Source organism: Canis lupus, chromosome X (genome assembly GCF_048164855.1).
Source record: "Canis lupus baileyi chromosome X, mCanLup2.hap1, whole genome shotgun sequence".
NCBI lineage: Eukaryota > Metazoa > Chordata > Mammalia > Carnivora > Canidae > Canis > Canis lupus.
Genome location: NC_132876.1, coordinates 2015357 through 2033004, shown reverse-complemented (window position 1 = coordinate 2033004; position 17648 = coordinate 2015357). Strand labels below are relative to the sequence as shown.

The 17648-nt window shown below is 57.1% G+C and overlaps 1 protein-coding gene across 9 annotated transcripts; it reads left to right on the top strand.

Annotated features, from left to right (window-relative positions):
• Positions 1-1056: 1056 nt before the first annotated feature.
• On the top strand, positions 1057-5912 carry TMEM187 (transmembrane protein 187). 9 transcript variants are annotated; one of them, XM_072815201.1, is made up of 3 exons: positions 1086-1252; positions 2693-2807; positions 4624-5912. In XM_072815201.1, exon 3 carries the CDS (start codon positions 4839-4841, stop codon positions 5637-5639), a length of 801 nt encoding a protein of 266 aa, XP_072671302.1. In that variant the 5' UTR covers positions 1086-1252; positions 2693-2807; positions 4624-4838; the 3' UTR covers positions 5640-5912. The 9 variants fall into 9 exon arrangements, with proteins under 9 accessions (XP_072671308.1, XP_072671302.1, XP_072671304.1 ...); XM_072815203.1 differs by having other exon boundaries at positions 2637-2807; XM_072815206.1 differs by lacking the exon at positions 2693-2807 and adding an exon at positions 2443-2616.
• The last annotated feature ends 11736 nt before the right edge of the window (positions 5913-17648 follow it).

Below are 17648 nucleotides of genomic sequence, written 5' to 3'. Positions count from 1 at the left end.
GACTGCGCCTGCCGCCCTGGGAGCCGCCATCTTGAGACTAACTCCCCCTTCCCCCCTATTCTCTTCCTCCTGGGTCAGTTCTTCCACTGCAAACCAAACGCAAGGCAGCGTCCGATCCTCGCTTCCCTCCTTATGACTCCTTCCCACAGGAGCCGCTTCAAAGAGCCAGAGTTAGGCCCCGAAGTGGCAACTGTACGGCAGGAGGAGCGGTAACGGCAGGGCGCTCATGCCTCCTCCCTGGGAGCCGCCATCTTGTGTGAAGAAGTAACAACTAAACATGGCGGCAGCGACGGTCGGGCGAGGGGGCGGAGTCTGGCTACGTCACTGTTTCCCCCCCCACACCCGCCCCCGCCCTCGCACGGCAGCTTCTGTGAGCCGAGGCTTCTTAAAGAACCCCCGCGCTGCCCCGCGGCGAGGGCCCTGGGCCGCCGCACACTTAGCTTGGGTTCTGGCCGCTCTCGGGTCTGGCGCAGGCGCGCCCAGCCCCGCGGCCCACCCCCCCCATTGCGCCCTCACGCCTCCGCCCTGGGAGCCGCCATCTTGCCACTTCCCCTCGCCCGGCCGTTCACGGGCGTCAATAGCGACTTTCAGCACAAAACAAAGATGGCGGTCGAGGCATCTGCTGAGTGCCCGGATGCGAAAGCCTCAAACGAGCTCGGCCCCGCCCCCCTGGGAACAGTCCCCCGGGTCGCTGAAGGAACACACGCGCGAGGGGCTGCCGTTCACTAGCCGTGGGCTCGGGGCACGGACTGCCGGGGGAGGCCGGCGGGAGACATGCGCTGCGCCTCGGGCCCGGGGGCGGGCACCTTCGCAGTCCCCACACCCAGCGGCCGCGGGAGAGGCGGCCCGAGACGCGCCGCGGGGGAGCCGGGGGCGGGGCGGGGGGCGGAGACGCGCCGGCTCCCAGGCTCGCGGGCCCCGCCCCCGGGAGCCGGCGGCGCCGTCCGCTGCGCGCCGAGGGGAGCCGGGCCGAGCGCCCGCGCCGCTCCCCGGTCCCCGCGCCGCCGCCTGCAGGGCGGGCAGCCGGGCCGGCGGTCCCCGGGCGGCGCAGGCGGGCGCGGGAGAGCTCCGCGTCGCCTCGCGTCACCTCGCGTCACCCTGCCCCGCCTGCTTCCCAGACCCGCGTCCCGCCCCTGCGCGCAGGCGCGGGGCCGCCCTTCGGGTCCGCCCTTTTCCGAGATTTGAATTTTCCCCAGCAGATACAGAGAGGCAAGTACCCGGATGGTGATCCCTGGCCTTTCGCGCCAATACTGTAAGTTGTCGCAGCCGCCTGGAGAGGTGGGTGCCCGCGCGGATCCCGCGGGCCAGGCCGTGCGGGACGCCTCCGTGCGCTGTCACCTCGGGCCGCCTGCGGGCGGCCTGCGCCCGGGTCTCGGAGCTTGCAGGCGCAACCCCGGCTTTCTTCCACTTTTGCTCAGCTTTATTGTACCTTTTTTTTTACACCAACTGCTGATGAAAATGTGGCCTTTCCCGCAATTACCACCGTAGGCTTCAAAGTAGAGCGTGTTAGCCTTGTGACTGTTACCAGTGCAAGTGACACATCCTTGACTCTTGCAGGTGCGCTGTAGATAACCAAAGTAGCAGGATCTGCCCGGAGGGCAGAGTAGCTACTTTGCAAAGGCTGTAGTTACTCTTCTTCCGAGATGCTCTCCGAGCAGCGCATGTTACGTAGTCATGTTCAAAGACATTTTGGGGGGTTTTTTTGTTTGTTTTTTGTTTTAAAGCATTTTATTTATTTATTCATGAGAGACACAGAGAGAGAGAGGCAGAGACCCAGGCAGAGGGAGAAGCAGGCTCCATGCAGGGAGCTCGATGTGGGACTCGATCCCAGGGTCTCCAGGATCACGCCCTGGGCCAAAGGCATTCGCTCAACCACTGAGCCACCCAGGTGTCCCTCAAAGACATTTTTGTATCACCTTTCCATGTACTAAGTTTATGGTGTACTTCTATGTTTTTATGTATTTGGAAGGATTTCTTTGACAAAAGCCAAAGATACCTAGGACTGCCAAAGGACAAGAGCCCTCTCCTATAAATAGCCGTGCCACCAACCGCCCTAAATGACCTTGGGCATCCACCTCACCTCTGTGGCCCCAAGGCCCTCCCCGGTAAAATAAAGAAGAAAAGCTGCTGGTTTCCAAGGGTCTTGCCCGAATTCAGCTATTCGCTCCCTAGAGTTCAGGGATCACTGCAGTTGCTCCAGGCTTCTTAGGTATCCAGGTGGCCCAGATTGGCCTCACCCACTGGGGTTGCCACACATTACACCCTTCGGGCTGGCATCCCCTCATGTGCAGGAAGGGGACACGACTTGCTATTGTCATAAACACTACAGGAAAGAAGCCACCACTGTGATGGGTGACAGTGACTCCTGCTTAAAGGCATATAGCTGCAGGAATCAGGGAACTCTTTTTTTAAGATTTGTTTATTTATTTATGATACACCTAGAGAGAGAGAGGCAGAGACACAGGAGGAGGGAGAAGCAGGCTCCATGCCAGGAGCTGGACACAGGACTCGATCCCGGGACTCCAGGATCGTGCCCTGGGCCAAAGGCAGGTGCCAAACCGCTGAGCCACCCAGGGATCCCAGGAATCAGGAGACTCTAAGGAACCCCTGAGCCAGGTGATTGTCATGCTTTGCAGAACTTCCCCCAAAACTTCAAGCCAATGCTGTTGTGCCTTTGGCCTTCGTGTGCCAGGTGCTGAGGAAATCTGTGAAGAACTTGTAGTGTCACATAACAAGCATCGTGGCACTTCAGGTAGACGGAGGAGCTAGGTCAGAAAGTACCCAGACTGGTCTTCTTGGTGAACTTGGTGAGTTGGTTTCATAACATGTCACTCTCAGCTTGCACAAGGGCTCAGGTGGACTCTGCCCCACAGCCAGAGAGAGGACTCACTCTCCACGCCCTTCCTGCCCTCCTTCTCTATCAAGTTGACACTGTTTGACTCCTGTCCCCGGCTCCCATCCATACTGGCTGGCAGACAGGAGGTCCCAAAGGCCCGGCACTTCATGCCACAGAGCCAGGCCCCAGATACGTGCAGGTAAGGTGTCCCAGCTGGAGCCAGGAGCTCAATGGGGAAGCCAAGTTCAAGGTGTTAGCCGACCCGAGGCAGGAGGGAATGACGACTGCAGAGTCTCATCGCAGCTGAAGGACAGCCTGGGCCTAGGGAGCTTTCAGGGCTCCCTGGGGATGGTACTTTGATGTGTGGCCAAGAGATTGGGGTGTGCTCGTGCATGGCGTGGAGAGCCAGCCACTGAACCGTGTTGAGCGGGACCTGGCACGAACCCGTCGGAGATACTTGAGGACGATACTGGGGGCTGTTGTGCGCAGACCACGTTGACAGTGGCCAGCCTGGAAATGGGAACCCCAGGGCAGGGGCAGCCCCCTGGACCTGGAAACTCCTTAGAGAGGGGGTTGGGGGAGGTGTGTGACAGTGCCACAAGCTGCGATGGAGGCTTATGGTCAGTGAGATGCAGAGTCGAGGTTAGGGCTTTAGTTCACTGGTGGAAATGCGGGGCCTTGTGGCCCTCCTCCACAGTGGACCCCCAAGGCATGATGGGAACGGCCGTGGGAGGCGCAGCCGCTCCCTCCCCAGAGGATATAGGGGGATGCCCAGGGCCCGCGTGGGAAGCGAAATGGTAATGTGCCAGTGGAAGCTTCGATTGGATTGGACTGGAGTTGAGCAGGGGTCCGCTGAGCGCCGGGGAAGTAGAGCAGAGTCAGAGCCCGCCCTGCCCTTTCCAGGCCTAAGTGGCAGGAGGGGACATGGGCATTGTAATGCCTCCAAAATAGACACTGCTCTGTGGTCTTCACGTCTGAGAACTGACTTAATCCACACGATGACTCCACTGGGAGGCACTGGCGGCGTCGCCGCCGTCCGGGTGTGCAAACTGAGGCCCAGACCAGTTGAGGCCCGAGGGCACATGATCGGTAGGTGGCGGGAGCCGGAGTTGGAGCGCCGCAGTCCCTCTCGTCCCCACCTGGCACCACCTTGGCTTCTGAGCCAATTTCAGAGCATTGGACCTTTTCTCTCTACGACGGTGACACATTTCTCGGCCACTAGGCCAACTCACACCACAGCTGGTCCCAAAGCAGTTGACAGCGAATGATAAGTGCACGCCGCTTTCACACCTTCTGCTTCTGTAGCTGCAGGAAATGGAAGGTTCTGTCGTGGGCCAAGGAAAGAAGGTGATTTGGGACAGTGTGGCACCTCAGGGGAGGGCAGGAGGGCTGGCCGAGGTGGCAGGCCTGGGGACCAGCTGCCTGCGCTGCCTGGCCTCGCACCTGAGAAGCAGAGGGGTGATGCCCCTCCTCTGTCTGCCGCTGAGGCGGGAAAGCCCGTTCTGCAGTGTAACGACAGACCTAGGAAAGGTCTGAGTCTCCAAAAGCAGTGGCTCTAAGGGGACTAGTGCAATGAGCAGGCTGGCAGGGGAGAGAGGCGTGAAGCCCCTAGGGGACAGACGATTCTAGAAGCTTCCAGAAGGTGAACGCGCTGTGGGTATCGCTTCACTCTTACGTCTGTTTTCTTCTGATGAAAACTGTTGGCGGCTCCTGAGGCCGAGGGGGGGAAGACGGGGCCTGTCTTTAGGATGCTTTGCTTTCTAACCACACTCTCTTGGTAACCACAGAGGAAAAAGGCAGCGCGCTCTTCCACTCTTGCCAGCCAATCAGCAGGACCACGACGTCTCTCTCGCGGGCGTCCGCCGCCCTGGGGCAAGGCCGCGGCATCTGCATCGGAAATCACGGGGACGTCTTCCTGCCGGAGAAGCTGGCTCGCAGCAGCGGTTTCTCTCAGCTCTGAACCAGCAGTGGTGGCCGCCTCGAGCCATACCCGGGGTTGCACATGCAGCCCGAGTCCAGGCAGGCCCTCTTGCATGTCGCTGTGGCCAGCTGCCTCTGCACGGCCACCGTCTACGCCGGGGTGTTCGATGGCATCTTCATCCAAGTGGGCTACGAGCACTATGCCGAAGCGCCGGTGGCCAGCCTCCCCGCCTTCCTGGCCATGCCCTTCAACTCCCTCATTAACGTGGCCTACGTCCTCCTGGGGATGTACTGGCTACGGAGACGTGCCAGGGCCCCGGGGCGCGCCGTGGAGGTGTGGAGGGCTCGTTACCTGAAGGACGTCTTTGCCAGCATGGCCCTGGTCTACGGCCCGGTTCAGTGGCTGCGGATCGCGACGCAGCTGCACCACGCCGCCGTGCTTGACCAGTGGCTCACCCTGCCCATCTTCGCATGGCCGGTGGCCTGGTGCCTCTCCCTCGACAGGGGTTGGGAGCCCTGGTTGCTCCTTGCCATCGAGTGTCTCTCTCTGGGCAGTTACGGCCTCGCCTTGCTGCACCCCTATGGCTTTGAGGTCGCGCTGGGCGCCCACATCATAGCTGTCGTGGGCCAGGCCCTGCGTACTCACAGGCGCTATGGCAGTGCCACCTCAGGAACCTCTTTGGCTCTGGGCACGCTCTCCTGCTTGGGCTTCGTGGTCCTCAAGCTGTGTGACCATCGGCTCGCGCGCTGGTACCCCTTCCAGCGGCTCACGGGCCACTTCTGGTCCAAAGTCTGTGACGTGCTCCAGTTCCACTTTGCATTTTTGTTTCTGACAAATTTAAACACTGGCCAAAGACTTCCTCCTGAGGGGAAGGTGCACTAAAGTGTGGAGAGGAAAACCTAAAGAAGAAAAACAAAAGAAAGAAGAAGGAGAAGGAGAAGAAGGAAGAGGAGGAGGAGGAGGAAGAAGAAGGCGAAGGAGAAGAAGAAGGAAAAGAAGGAGGAGGAGGAGGAAAAAGGAGAAGAAGAAGAAGAAGAAAAGGGGCACCCAGTTATCGGGCTCCCTGCGTGGAGCCTGCTTCTCCCTCTGCATGTGTCTCGGCCCCTCTCTGTGTCTCTCATGAATAAATAAAATAAAAATTCTTAAAAAAAAAAAGACATGTGGCTTACATGAAAGACTGTCCCTCCCCTCGAAGTTACGGGCTTCGATATTTAGGGGTGAAATGTTATGCTGTCGGCAACTTTCAAAGACCTAGAGCAGGTATCCAAGTGCAGGGGATGTGGGGGGCATTGTACTAATCTTGTAACTTTTCTGTAGTTTGACATTTTTTCAAAATAAAATGTTGGGGGCAAATGACCCCCAAGAAATCTATCGCTGTCACAGTTGGAGAGAAATGGTGACCCGCAATAGCTCCAGGCTGTAGGTCACGCACGTGGGCTGCTGACCACTATGCAGGGTAGCTTCTGGCCCGCATGCCAGGCCAGGCAGCGGGGATGCCAGCGGGCGTCCCCAGAGGCGAGTGGGTTCAGGGAGACCGAGTCACATCAGACACATGGTGAGCAGACTGATGGGGAAATCAACAGTGCGACTGCCAAGCTGACAGCAGGTCACGCAGAAGAAGCCACACCACGTCAGCTCCTTTGTGGGGCAGGGCACGGTGGGTCTAGATGAAGGAAACACAAACGTCAAAAGTTGAATGCTCAACAGAGGGGCGCCTGGGTGGCTCAGGGGGTTCAGTGTCTACCTTCAGCTCGGGTCATGGTCTCAGGGCCCTGGGATTGAGTCCTGCATCGGCTCTCTTGCTCTCTCTCTGTCAAATGGATAAATAAAAATCTTTAAAAGAATAAAAGTTTAGGGGCAGCCCAGGTGGCTCAGCGGTTTGGCGCCGCCTTCAGCCCAGGGCGTGATCCTGGAGACCCTGGATCGAGTCCCACGTCGGGCTCCCTGCGTGGGGACCTGCTTCTCCCTCTGCCTGTGTCTCTCATGAATAAATAAATAAAATCTTAAAAAAATAAAAGAATAAAAATTTAAAGAATGAGTTCTCAACGGAACGTCGCCCCCAGAACCAGGCGGTGGCTGAGATGTTCTTAGCGACAGGGGTCACTGAAGCGTCGTGTGGCTGTTTCCATTGGAGAGAGACCCAGAGCATGGTCTGAGCAAGCCCTGCCTCCCTGTCACCCCAGGCCCTTAGGGTTTTGTTTTTTTTTTTAAGATTTTATTTATTTATTCACGAGAGACACCGAGAGAGAGAGAGAGAGAGAGAGAGAGAGAGAGAGAGAGAGAGGCAGAGACCCAGGCAGAGGGAGAAGCAGGCTCCATGCAGGGAGCCCGATGCGGGACTCGATCCCGGGTCTTCAGGATCACGCCCTGGGCCCAAGGCAGATGCTAAACCGCTGAGCCCCCCGGGGATCCCCAACCCTAGGCCCTTAGGAGCCATGGTGTCCGGATGGCGTCTTGAAACCCCCTGCCGTGCTTGCCATGCAGGTGACAATATTTGAAGCAGCAAGCGCAGGGGTGACGCCGTGGCTGAAGACATGCTGAGGATCTCTGCCCTCTACAGACCCCTGGGGGCCACCCGCGCCGTGTTCCTTCTTCTCGCCATGTTCCTTCTTCCCGCGTGTTACTACGCCCTTACACGCTCTTTCCATCCCGTCTTCAGAAGGGCATCTGGTTTGGGGGATCCCTCGGTGCCTCAGCGGTTTAGCGCCTGCCTTCGGCCCAGGGTGTGATCCTGGAGACCGGGGATCGAGTCCCACGTCGGGCTCCCTGCGTGGGTCCTGCTTCTCCCTCTGCCTCTCTCTGTCTCTCTCCCTCTCTCTCTCATGAATAAATAAATAAAATCTTAAAAATATATATATCCTTTAAAAAAAAGTTTGGAAGACAAAGGCGGAGGTAAGGAGGACGCCGTCTGTGCCCAGTGGCATCTCAGGACGGGCTGCCCACATGCACCTGCTCCGTGTCCCCCGAGGCCCCTCCCCCTGGAGCCTGCAGGTTGGCCCGCAGACCGTTGCCATGAGCGTTGAGAAGCTTTTGGGACTGGACGTCCTGCCCCACCCGAGCACCTCTCAAGGGGGGTGGGGAGTGAACCAAGCCTCGCCTGAGGAACCCCGCAGGGGAAGGCCCGTGAGCCGCGCCTCCGCTTGGGCAGCAGCCAAGCAGCGTCTGCCCGGCCCACGAAGCCTGGGCGCATGGCGTGGCCCGGCTCAGGGTGTGGGGCCCGGGGGCGAGGCATGCTAGTGGGTGAGGAGCAGGGCGGCATTTGCTCGGGGAAGCAGCTCTGAAGTCTCCGCATGCTTCAGAAGAGGAAAAGGGGATCCCTGGGGGGCTCAGCGGTTTGGTGCCTGCCTTGGGCCCAGGGCACGATCCCAGAGTTCCTGGATCGAGTCCCGCGTCGGGCTCCCTGCATGGGGCCTGCTTCTCCCTCTGCCTGGGTCTCTGCCTCTCTCTCTCTCTCTCTCTCTCTCTCTCTCTGTCTATCGTGAATGAATAAATAAAACCTTTAAAAAAAAAGAAGAGGGGGATCCCTGGGTGGCGCAGTGGTTTAGCGCCTGCCTTTGGCCCAGGGCGCGATCCTGGAGACCCGGGATCGAATCCCACGTCAGGCTCCCGGTGCATGGAGCCTGCTTCTCCCTCTGCCTGTGTCTCTGCCTCTCTCTCTCTCTCTCTCTGTGACTATCATAAATAAATAAAAATTTAAAAAAAGTTTAAAAAAAAAAAAAAAGAAGAGGAAAAAGGCTATGGGTGTCCGTAGGGAGGCCACCCTGACCTCAGCGAGGCCGGCGGGAGCGAGGGGAAGACTCACCCGCTTGGGGGGCTCAGCTAGGGATGAGGATGGGGGTGCAGGCAGAGGGCCCCGGGGTCTTACACGGGGTGGGCTCTCCACCTAATAGCTGGTGATTCCCCCCTTGGGCTGTTTCTGTCGCAGCCGCTGTCTGCCTCATCGAGGAGTAGGTCCCCTGAGGGCGGCTGGGGTTCCGCCCGGCCTTGTTCATTGAGCAATGACTTTTCATTCGACTTCATTTCATTTCTTACCAATACTGAATAAATAAGCTCGAGAACCTTCTGGTTTTCATTCCACCCCTGTGTCAGGCTGGGTCCCCACAGGAAACAGGTGGCATGCTCAGATTAGGGTGACTCAGGACGGTTTCATGGAGAAGTATGCACGCCACTGTGGGGGTGGGGGAGCGCCGGGGCCCGGGGAGCCCCTGGGCAGGGTGGACGGCACCCGAAGTGTACACTGCTGTGGAAGGCACACGGGGCGGGGGCGAGACCTCCCGAAGGCCAGACCCTCCGTCCTCCCATCTCCCATCCGGGTTGGCAGATAAAGTGCAGCTCCACGAAGGAAGCGTGTCCCAAATACCACCAGACGCACTTATACTAAGAAACTGTTGCATTAAAAAAAAAGAAAAGAAAAGAAAAAAGAAACTGTTCCGTTGTTTATCTTAAATTCGGATTTAGGGCAGCCCAGGCGGCTCAGCGGCTCAGCACCGCCTTCGGCCCAGGGCGTGATCCTGGGGACCCGGGATCGAGTCCCACGTCCAGCTCCTGCATGGAGCCTGCTTCTCCCCCTGCCTGGGTCTCTGCCTCTCTCTCTCTCTCTCTGTCTCTGTCTCTCTTGGATAAATAAATAAAATCTTTAAAATAAATAAATAAATTCAGATTTAACTGGGTGCACTCAAAAAAGACACTTTTATTTGCTCAATCAGCTAACCCAACCGAACCCGGAGGCCCAGAACCTTCTCTCCCTGCCCCCTGTTTCCTCAAAGTGTGACCAGCATGGGCCACGCGGCTTCCTGCATCCCCTCCGGGGCTGACCGCCCCCACCCAGCCCCTGGGCTCCAGGGTGCGAGCAACGTTGGAGGCGCTAGAGGAAGAAGGCTGGTGGCGGTGCCACCCCCGCCCGTCCCCACCCCGTCCCCCACCCCCTCTGGGCCCTGCGGCACTTTCATGTCCTCCCCGCCCCGTGTGCTCGCTTCTCCGTCTTACCACCGCCCGCCCCTGCCCGAGAAGCCCGAGAAGCCCCTGGGCACCAGCGGGGCCCCCTCCCTGCTTTGGGCCCTAGCGGTTCAGAGGTCCCTAAGCTGGGAGGGATCTGCAGAGCTGTCCGCCCCCCCCCCCACCGAGTTTCAGAGAAACGGAAACTCTAGAAGTTGGACTTGGCCGACAGTTGCACCAGAAACCCCACATCCCACCCCTGCCCGGGGTCCTGCCCGCTGCGCCCCCACCTGTCCCTGGCGCCGCGGCCTCGCCCTCCCAGCCCACAGCCCGGGCACTTGCCCCCCAGTGAAAGTAGTTGGGGTGCTTTTGCTGACCGTGGAGGTAACACGGGCTTGTTGGGGTGAGGTTGCATGTTGGGGGGGGGGACTAGCCCCCTGGGAGGCCTGTCAGGATTCCAGGGGCCCTGCCACGGGGCCGCGCGCCCCTGCACCTGCGTGCTGGGTGCAGATGCTGCCCCAGGCCCCTTCGTGCTTGAGTGATGAGGTGTCGGTGGCCAGGGCTGCTCCGGGCGCCTTCCCCCGACGTCGCACCCTCACGCAGGGCCCTGGCTCCGTCCCCGCTCAGCGCGTGTCAGCCGTGTGGCTGGAGGCAGCCAGGGCTCAGGCCTCTGTCTGTTGGAAGTTTGGGTCTGTTCCTCCTCATTATTGATCTTTTTCTTCTTCTTCTTTTTTTTAAAGATTATTTATTTATTTATTCATCAGAATACACAGAGAGGAGAGAGAGAGAGGCAGAGACCCAGGCAGAGGGAGAAGCAGGCTCCACGCAGGGAGCCTGACGTGGGACTCGATCCCAGGTCTCCAGGATCAGGCCCTGATCTTTTTTCTTCTTGATTTGTAGGAACTCTGTTTTATATTATAAACATTAACCGTTCACCTGGCGTGCAGATGATGAATATGTTTTCTTGATCATCTGTCTTTGGACTTTGTGGATATTTCAAAGTCACGGGGTTGGAGGTTCCCATGGCCCTCTACGTGTCCACGGCTGTGTTTCTCTACATAGCTTTTGTTTCTGGTCTCACTTCGGACGCTTTCCCAGGTGCCTACTGTCTACTCATCAGGCAGCTTTGTCAAATCTTAACATCTCCTACAGCTGCTTCCGATCCTTTTCAGTATAAAATCTGCCCTATAATACCGGGAGAGGCAGGGGCGCCCGGCTGGCTCTGTTGGTGGAGTCTGCGACTCTTGATCTCAGGGTCGTGAAAGTCATCTCCCCAACGTGGGGCATAGAGAGTACGCTCAAAAATCATTTAAAGCGGTAATCATAAATAAAAAATCCTTAAAACGGGGGCGCCTGGGTGGCTCAGCGCTTTAGCACCTGCCTTCGGCCCAGGGCATGATCCTGGAGTCCCAGGATCGAGTCCCGCATCAGGCTCCCTGTATGGAGCCTGCTTCTCCCTCTGCCTGGGTCTCTGCCTCTCTCTCTGAATAAATTTAAAAAATCTTAAAAAAAAAATTTAAAAAGTACATTTAGAAATAACACCGTTCAGCTGTTCTTGTCTACGTGACAGTTTGCCGGACGGTAGTAGTCAGCCGGCGCTCCTTGGGGTCACGTCCCGTCGAGGCGAGGCGATCCCAAAGCTCTGTGCCCGGGGTTTCCGCGAAGCCTGGGGGGACGCAGCCCTTCCAACAGGTAGAGCAGCCCCCTGCCCCGGGAGATCTCCAGCAGGTGAAATCTTAGGATGAGCGGAACCGGGCGGTTTATGAGCCCCCAAACACCAACGTGGCTGGGGCGCACCTCCCCGCCTCTCGGTGGAGGCGGGGCCCCTGGTCCTGCCGGAACCCCCGTGCCCGGTGCCCAGAGGCGGTGTGCTCCCCCCACCCCACCCCCACCCCCGGCGGCCCTGGGCCCGCTGCCTTTCCACCGGCCGCCTGACTTCCAGGGCCTGCTCAGTTTGCGGCCCGGGCCACGGTCGCATGGCAGGTCCTTCACCCGTGGTCGTGTTTTTCTAGTCTTTTCTTCCACTTCCTGCCCCTCGCTTTGATCTTTGCCCTCTGTTTCTCTTCAGAATCGCTGACTTCTGGTTTTACTTCTGTGTCTTCTTTCTGGGCCCCGCCTGACTTCCACCGGGGCCTCCGCCACGGCGTGTGGGCGGCCTGCGCCCCGGCCAGCTCAGCCCTCTGCCCCGACACCACGAAACCGTGGGGCGCCTGGGGGGCTCCGCGGGTGAGTGTCTCCCTTCGGCCCAGGGCGTGATCTTGGGGTCCTGGGATCAAGTCCCGCGTCGGGCTCCCTGCGAGGGGCCTGCTTCTCCCTCTGCCTGGGTCTCTGCCTCTCTCTCTCTCTCTCTCTGTGTCTCTCATGAATAAATAACTACAATATTTTTTTAAAAAGACATGAAACCTGGCCGATTCGGTTGGAGCCCCAGGCCTGCCTTCCTGCCCCGCAGGTGACCCCCATCCAGGCTGCTCCCCACGTGCCCTGGCCCCTTCCCGTGTCTGGGGCCGCGCACTGGCGATGTTTGCAACTGTCTACACACGCACCGCATGGTCCACACCCCTTCTCTCGCAGGCTGCAGATGTGGATCGCCGGCAGGCTCCCCCCGGGGCTCCCGGGGTGCCCACCCAGGGGGTTCCTCCTCTGGTGCCACGTCCACGCCTCTCTTCTCACGTGCAAGCCCTTCGCAAGCCGCGCGTGACTCGGAGGAGCCAAATCCATCGCCGAAGAGGTTGCTGGAATGACTGCCCCGCACAGGTCCCGCCGCTCCCCGTCCACACCCGCACGGGGTGCTGTCAGAGGCCTTACCGTGGGCCGATCTAACGCGGGGGGGCCTGGAATGTCATTTCCTTCTTGGTTGCCTCTCCCGGCTTAAAATTGAGGCTGCCTGCGTCAATGAAACCTAGCATAGGAGCCGGCAATGGCACTTCTAGGTGTCTCCCCAAAAAAAGAGAAAGTGGGGGGTTGAAGAGAGGCTTGCACACTCGTGTTCATGCTCCACGCAGTGCAGTCCAATTCACAGAAACCAAAAGGCAGGAGCAGCCCCAGGGCCCCGGGGGCACGGGGGGATAAGCCCGATGTGGCCGGCGGTGCAATGGCACGCCGTGCGGTCCCCCAGAGGGAGGACTTTCAGACACCTGCTACGACACGACACGCGTGAACGCGGGAGACATCCTGCTGAGCCTGAGAAGCCAGACACAAAAGGACAGATGCGCGGGAGTCCGCGTCTACGAGGTGCCCGGAGCAGTCGGATTCGGAGGGACGGGACGTGGGACGGTGGGCGCGCTGGTGGGGGGGGCGGAGGGGGCGTCCGTGTCTCACGGGACAGGGTTTCAGTGGGGACGTCCGAAAGGTGCCGGGGCAGGGTGGCAGGGGCGGCTGCACAAAATAGGGACCCTCTTGGTGCCACCGCGCCGTGCACATGGTTAACATGGTGAATTTGAGGTCCTCGGGGTTTAACCACATTTTTATTTTAGACACAGAGTGAGCGTTGCGTGGGGGAGTCGAGGAGGGGAGAGCCTCCAGCAGGCTGCACGACCGGCCCGGAGCCCGATGCGGGGCTCGATCCTAGGACCCTGAGATGGTGACCTGAGCCGAAACCAGGAGCCAGACGCTCAACCGACGAGCCCCCCAGACGCCCCCTAACCACATTTAAAAAAATCAGTGTTGATTTTTGCCTTTCACGAGTGTGGGTGGGCTCTGTGAGCTCTGTGTGCCTCACCTGCCGCTCCTGTGCGGCCGCGGGCTTGCAGGCCCTTAGGCAGCGTCTACACCTGGCGAGGCGACCACGCCATCAGCCCGGCACACGCTGCGGCACCGCTGCGGCTGCCCCGGGACGGGAGACAGGGGTCCGACCGGCGGAGCTAACAGCTCTGAATCAAGGGCTTACTGTCCAGGAAGGTGAGTTACAGACGTCGAAGGACCGTCAAGTTCCTGGAGGTGGGAAGTAGTCCAGGTGGGCTTTGCTCCGGGGCTTTATTTTTTTTTTAAAGATTTATTTATTTATTCATGATAGACAGAGAGAGAGAGAGAGAGAGAGAGGCAGAGACACAGGCAGGGGGAGAAGCAAGCTCCATGCAGGGAGCCTGACGCGGGACTTGATCCCGGGACCCCAGGATCACGCCCTGAGCCAAAGGCAGACACTCAACCGCTGAGCCACCCTGGTGCCCCCCATTCGCCTTTTTAAAGGGTACGGTTCAATGGCTTTTAGTATAGTCACAGGGTTGTACAACGGTCACCACTGTCTCATTCCAGAACGTTGTCACCATCCTGAAAAGAATCCCAGGACCCATGAGCGGTCACTCCTCGTTCCCTCCCCCCCACCCGTGACACCGCTCAGCTGCGCTCTGCGCCTGTGCACTTGCCGGTCACGGACACCTGATAGGAACGGGACCGCTCAGTGTGTTTGGAGTCAGGCTCCCTTCACCCAGCGTGGGCGCGAGGTCTGTTCCTTCTGTAGCGCGTCCCTATTCCCCTGGCCGTAGGGCCCTATCGTACCCCAGTACGTGCACAGGCCACTTTCACTTATCTGCTCGTCAGACACACTGTTTCCACCTCTTGGCTCTTAGGAGGAACGCGGCTTGAACCTTTCTGGATACATGTCTTTGAGCACAGAAGTTGTCCCTTCCCTTGGTGTCTGGCTGCGAGTGGAAGTCCCAGCCGTCACACTGTCTCCAACAGGCGCAGCCCATTTAGCTTCCTACCAGCCACCAAGGCCATTCCGTCCCAGCTTTTGTTACTATTGCTTCATTATGGCCATTCTAGTGGGTGTGAAGCTTTGAAAACACTATCTGAGTTTTTTTTTTAATTTTAAGATTTTATTTATTTATTCATGAGACACACAGAGAGAGAGGCAGAGACTCAGGCAGAGGGAGAAGCAGGCTCCATGCAGGGAGCCCGACGTGGGACTCGATCCCGGGACCCCGAGGTCACGACCTGAGCCAAAGGCAGATGCTCAACTGCTGAGCCCCCCGGGTGCCCCTCATTCTGAAATTTCCAAAGCCTCTAATCAGAACCTCCACAGTAGGTGCCCTAGCAAGAGCTGGGGGCCAGGAGTGGACACGGGAGTCCTCCAACGTCGCTTCCACTGGAGACAACCCTGCCCTGGCCGGGCGAGTTAGTCAGAGATGTTTCCCCATGAAACTCATCTCTGCATTGGGATGGGCTGTTTTCCCAGATGATTGTTGCTTATATGGCACATCCCAAACAGGTAGAGGAGCCGAGCCTGTGACGCCCCCAAGGGACTGAGCCACAGCCACCACTTACAACAGATGTCACCTCTGAGGGGACTTCAGACGGGGACACTGTCAGACATTGTCAGACTGTATCAAAACCATGATGTCCAGGCATATGCTGTTTACTCGAGACACACCTACAACATGACTGTGCAAGATTACACGCGGACGAGTGAGAAAGAAGATCTACCTCGGCGCCTGCTAACCCAGAGAGCTGGCACAGCTATGGGATAAAATGCGCTGCAAGAACATTTTAGGGATCCCGTTAACATACTTTCAAAACACACAAAGCAAAAATTGACAGGACTCCAGGGAGAAGTAGACAGATGTAGCATCCCAGATGGAAGTTTCTATGGGCTTCCCTCAAAGGTGTGCGGGTCAAGGAGACAAGAGCTCTGTGGAGTTGCAGCAAATGTGAACAAGCCTGTGACTCAGGGCGCTCTGACGGGCAGGCGGCCTCCCACGTCCCCCCACATCCACGAGTGGCATTGAAACCCAAGAATAGCATCGTGGCCACAAAGCAAGAAGCAAGTAAGTTTGAAGACTTGGTGTTAGACCGGGACGCCTGGGGCGTGGGGGGGTGTCCCGGGATCGAGTCCTGCATCGGGCTCCCCGCAGGGAGCCTGCTTCTCCCTCTGCCTGTGTCTCTGCCTCTCCCCCTATGTCTCTCATGAATAAATAAATCAAATCTTAAAAAAAAAAACATAAAAGAAAGACTTGGTGTTAGACCACATTCTTGGAGCTCAGCGCAATTAGGTCGGAGGCGCATAGCATGCGCACATGCAATTGCCATACATGGCAAAGTTTTAAAAGTCGTGATGAGAATTTTAAGATTCTTAGAACCACCTTAATAGGAACAAGTACATAATGACACTGGAGGCTGATGGCGCGTCAAGTGAGTCCTACGGCCTTAGAAGCTGACAGAAATTCTTTCTATGAGCATATTAGGGGGACGACCGGAACTCTCCACATATGCACACTGAAGGCCCCATCAAACCAACCCCCGACGGTAAACACTAGGGTGACCTCCATCACTACAGATTGGTTTTTGTTTTTTTTTTTAAGATTTATTTATTTATTCATGATAGAGAGAGAGAGAGAGACAGGAAGAGGGAGAAGCAGGCTCCATGCAGGGAGCCCAACGCGGGATTTGATCCCAGGTCTCCAGGATCGCGCCCTGGGCCGAAGGCAGGCGCCAAACCGCTGAGCCCCCCAGGGATCCCCTACAGATTGGTTTTGCATGTTCTGGAACTTCACAGAAATGGCAGCGTGTCCCGAGCGACCGTCATACTCATAACAGCACGTACATTCCTTTCTATCACCGAGTGTCATTCCACCGTATTGACACAGGGAAACTAAAGGGACCCCATGAAAAACTGCCTTTCCCGCTGGTTTTCCTGCTCCTGTTCTTGCTAGGACCTATACCTGCCCCTCACACACGCTTTACGGAACAGATAGTCTATGTCTTCCTTGTGAAGGTCAAGGAGGTGGTGATGTTTTGGAGTCTTCCAGTGCAACGGATAGCGCGTAAGGGGGGACTGGGCAGGGCTGTCGAGAACGTTCTCCAAGCCCACCGAGTCATCAAGACCCCTGGCTCCAGTGCGTACGAGACTTAAGGAGGACACCTAAACACTCCTCTTTGTTCCCTGATTACTGCAAAGACCCGTGCTCCAGCCTACCGTCCTCAATAAAAATCCCGGCCCCAAGCAAGCATGAGACTCATTCCCTTTTCCTTTCTGAGTCTCCTGGACACTACCTGTATCTAGACTCTCTTAGGTCTTTTTTTTTTTTTTTAGTAATAATCATTTTATTTTTTTAAATAATAAATTTACTTTTTATTGGTGTTCAATTTGCCAACATACAGAATAACACCCAGTGCTCATCCCGTCAAGTGCCCCCCTCAGTGCCCGTCACCCAGTCACCCCCAACCCCCTCTCTTAGGTCTTCAATGAACTCTACCCTCACTTTCTCTTGGCTCGCATTGGGTTTCTATCCTGCGTAAAGCCGAGGACCCTCCTGGCTGGTCTTAGGGCCCCTGACTGGGTTCTCAGATCCACCCGGCCCACATCAGTGTGGGTACTGGGCAGTTCTGTGGATTTGTTCCTTTTGTTGGGCATTTGGGTTGTTTCCAAGTGCTCCGGACACTTACGCACACGTCTTTGTGTGGACATATGCTTCCATTCTTTTTTTGGTATAAAAATTTGAAGTGGAATTGCTTGCTTGGGGTGAAGGTCAAGATCGTAAGAAACTGCCAAGCAACAGAGAGCCCCTGCTCTGCTGTCCTGCCCTCTGCTCCTCTGTGGTCTATTCAATAAACTTCTAGGTCTGAAGGAAAGAAAGAAAGAAAAAGAAAGAAAGAAAGAAAGAAAGAAAGAAAGAAAGAAAGAAAGAAAGAAAGAAGAAAGGAAAGGAAAGAAAGAAAGAAAGGAAAGGAAAGGAAAGAAGAAAAGAAAAAAAGAAAAGAAAAGAAAGAAAAGAAAAGAAAAGAAGAAAAGAAAAGAAAAGAAAGAAAAGAAAAGAAGAAAAGAAAAGAAAAGAAAAGAAAGAAAAGAAAAGAAAAGAAAAGAAAAGAAAAGAAAAGAAAAGAAAAGAAAAGAAAAGAAAAGAAAAGAGGGCAGCCCTGGTGGCTCTGCGATTTAGAGCTGCCTTGGGCCCAGGGCGTGATCCTGGAGACCTGGGATCGAGTCCTGCATCGGGCTCCCTGCATGGAGCCTGCTTCTCCCTC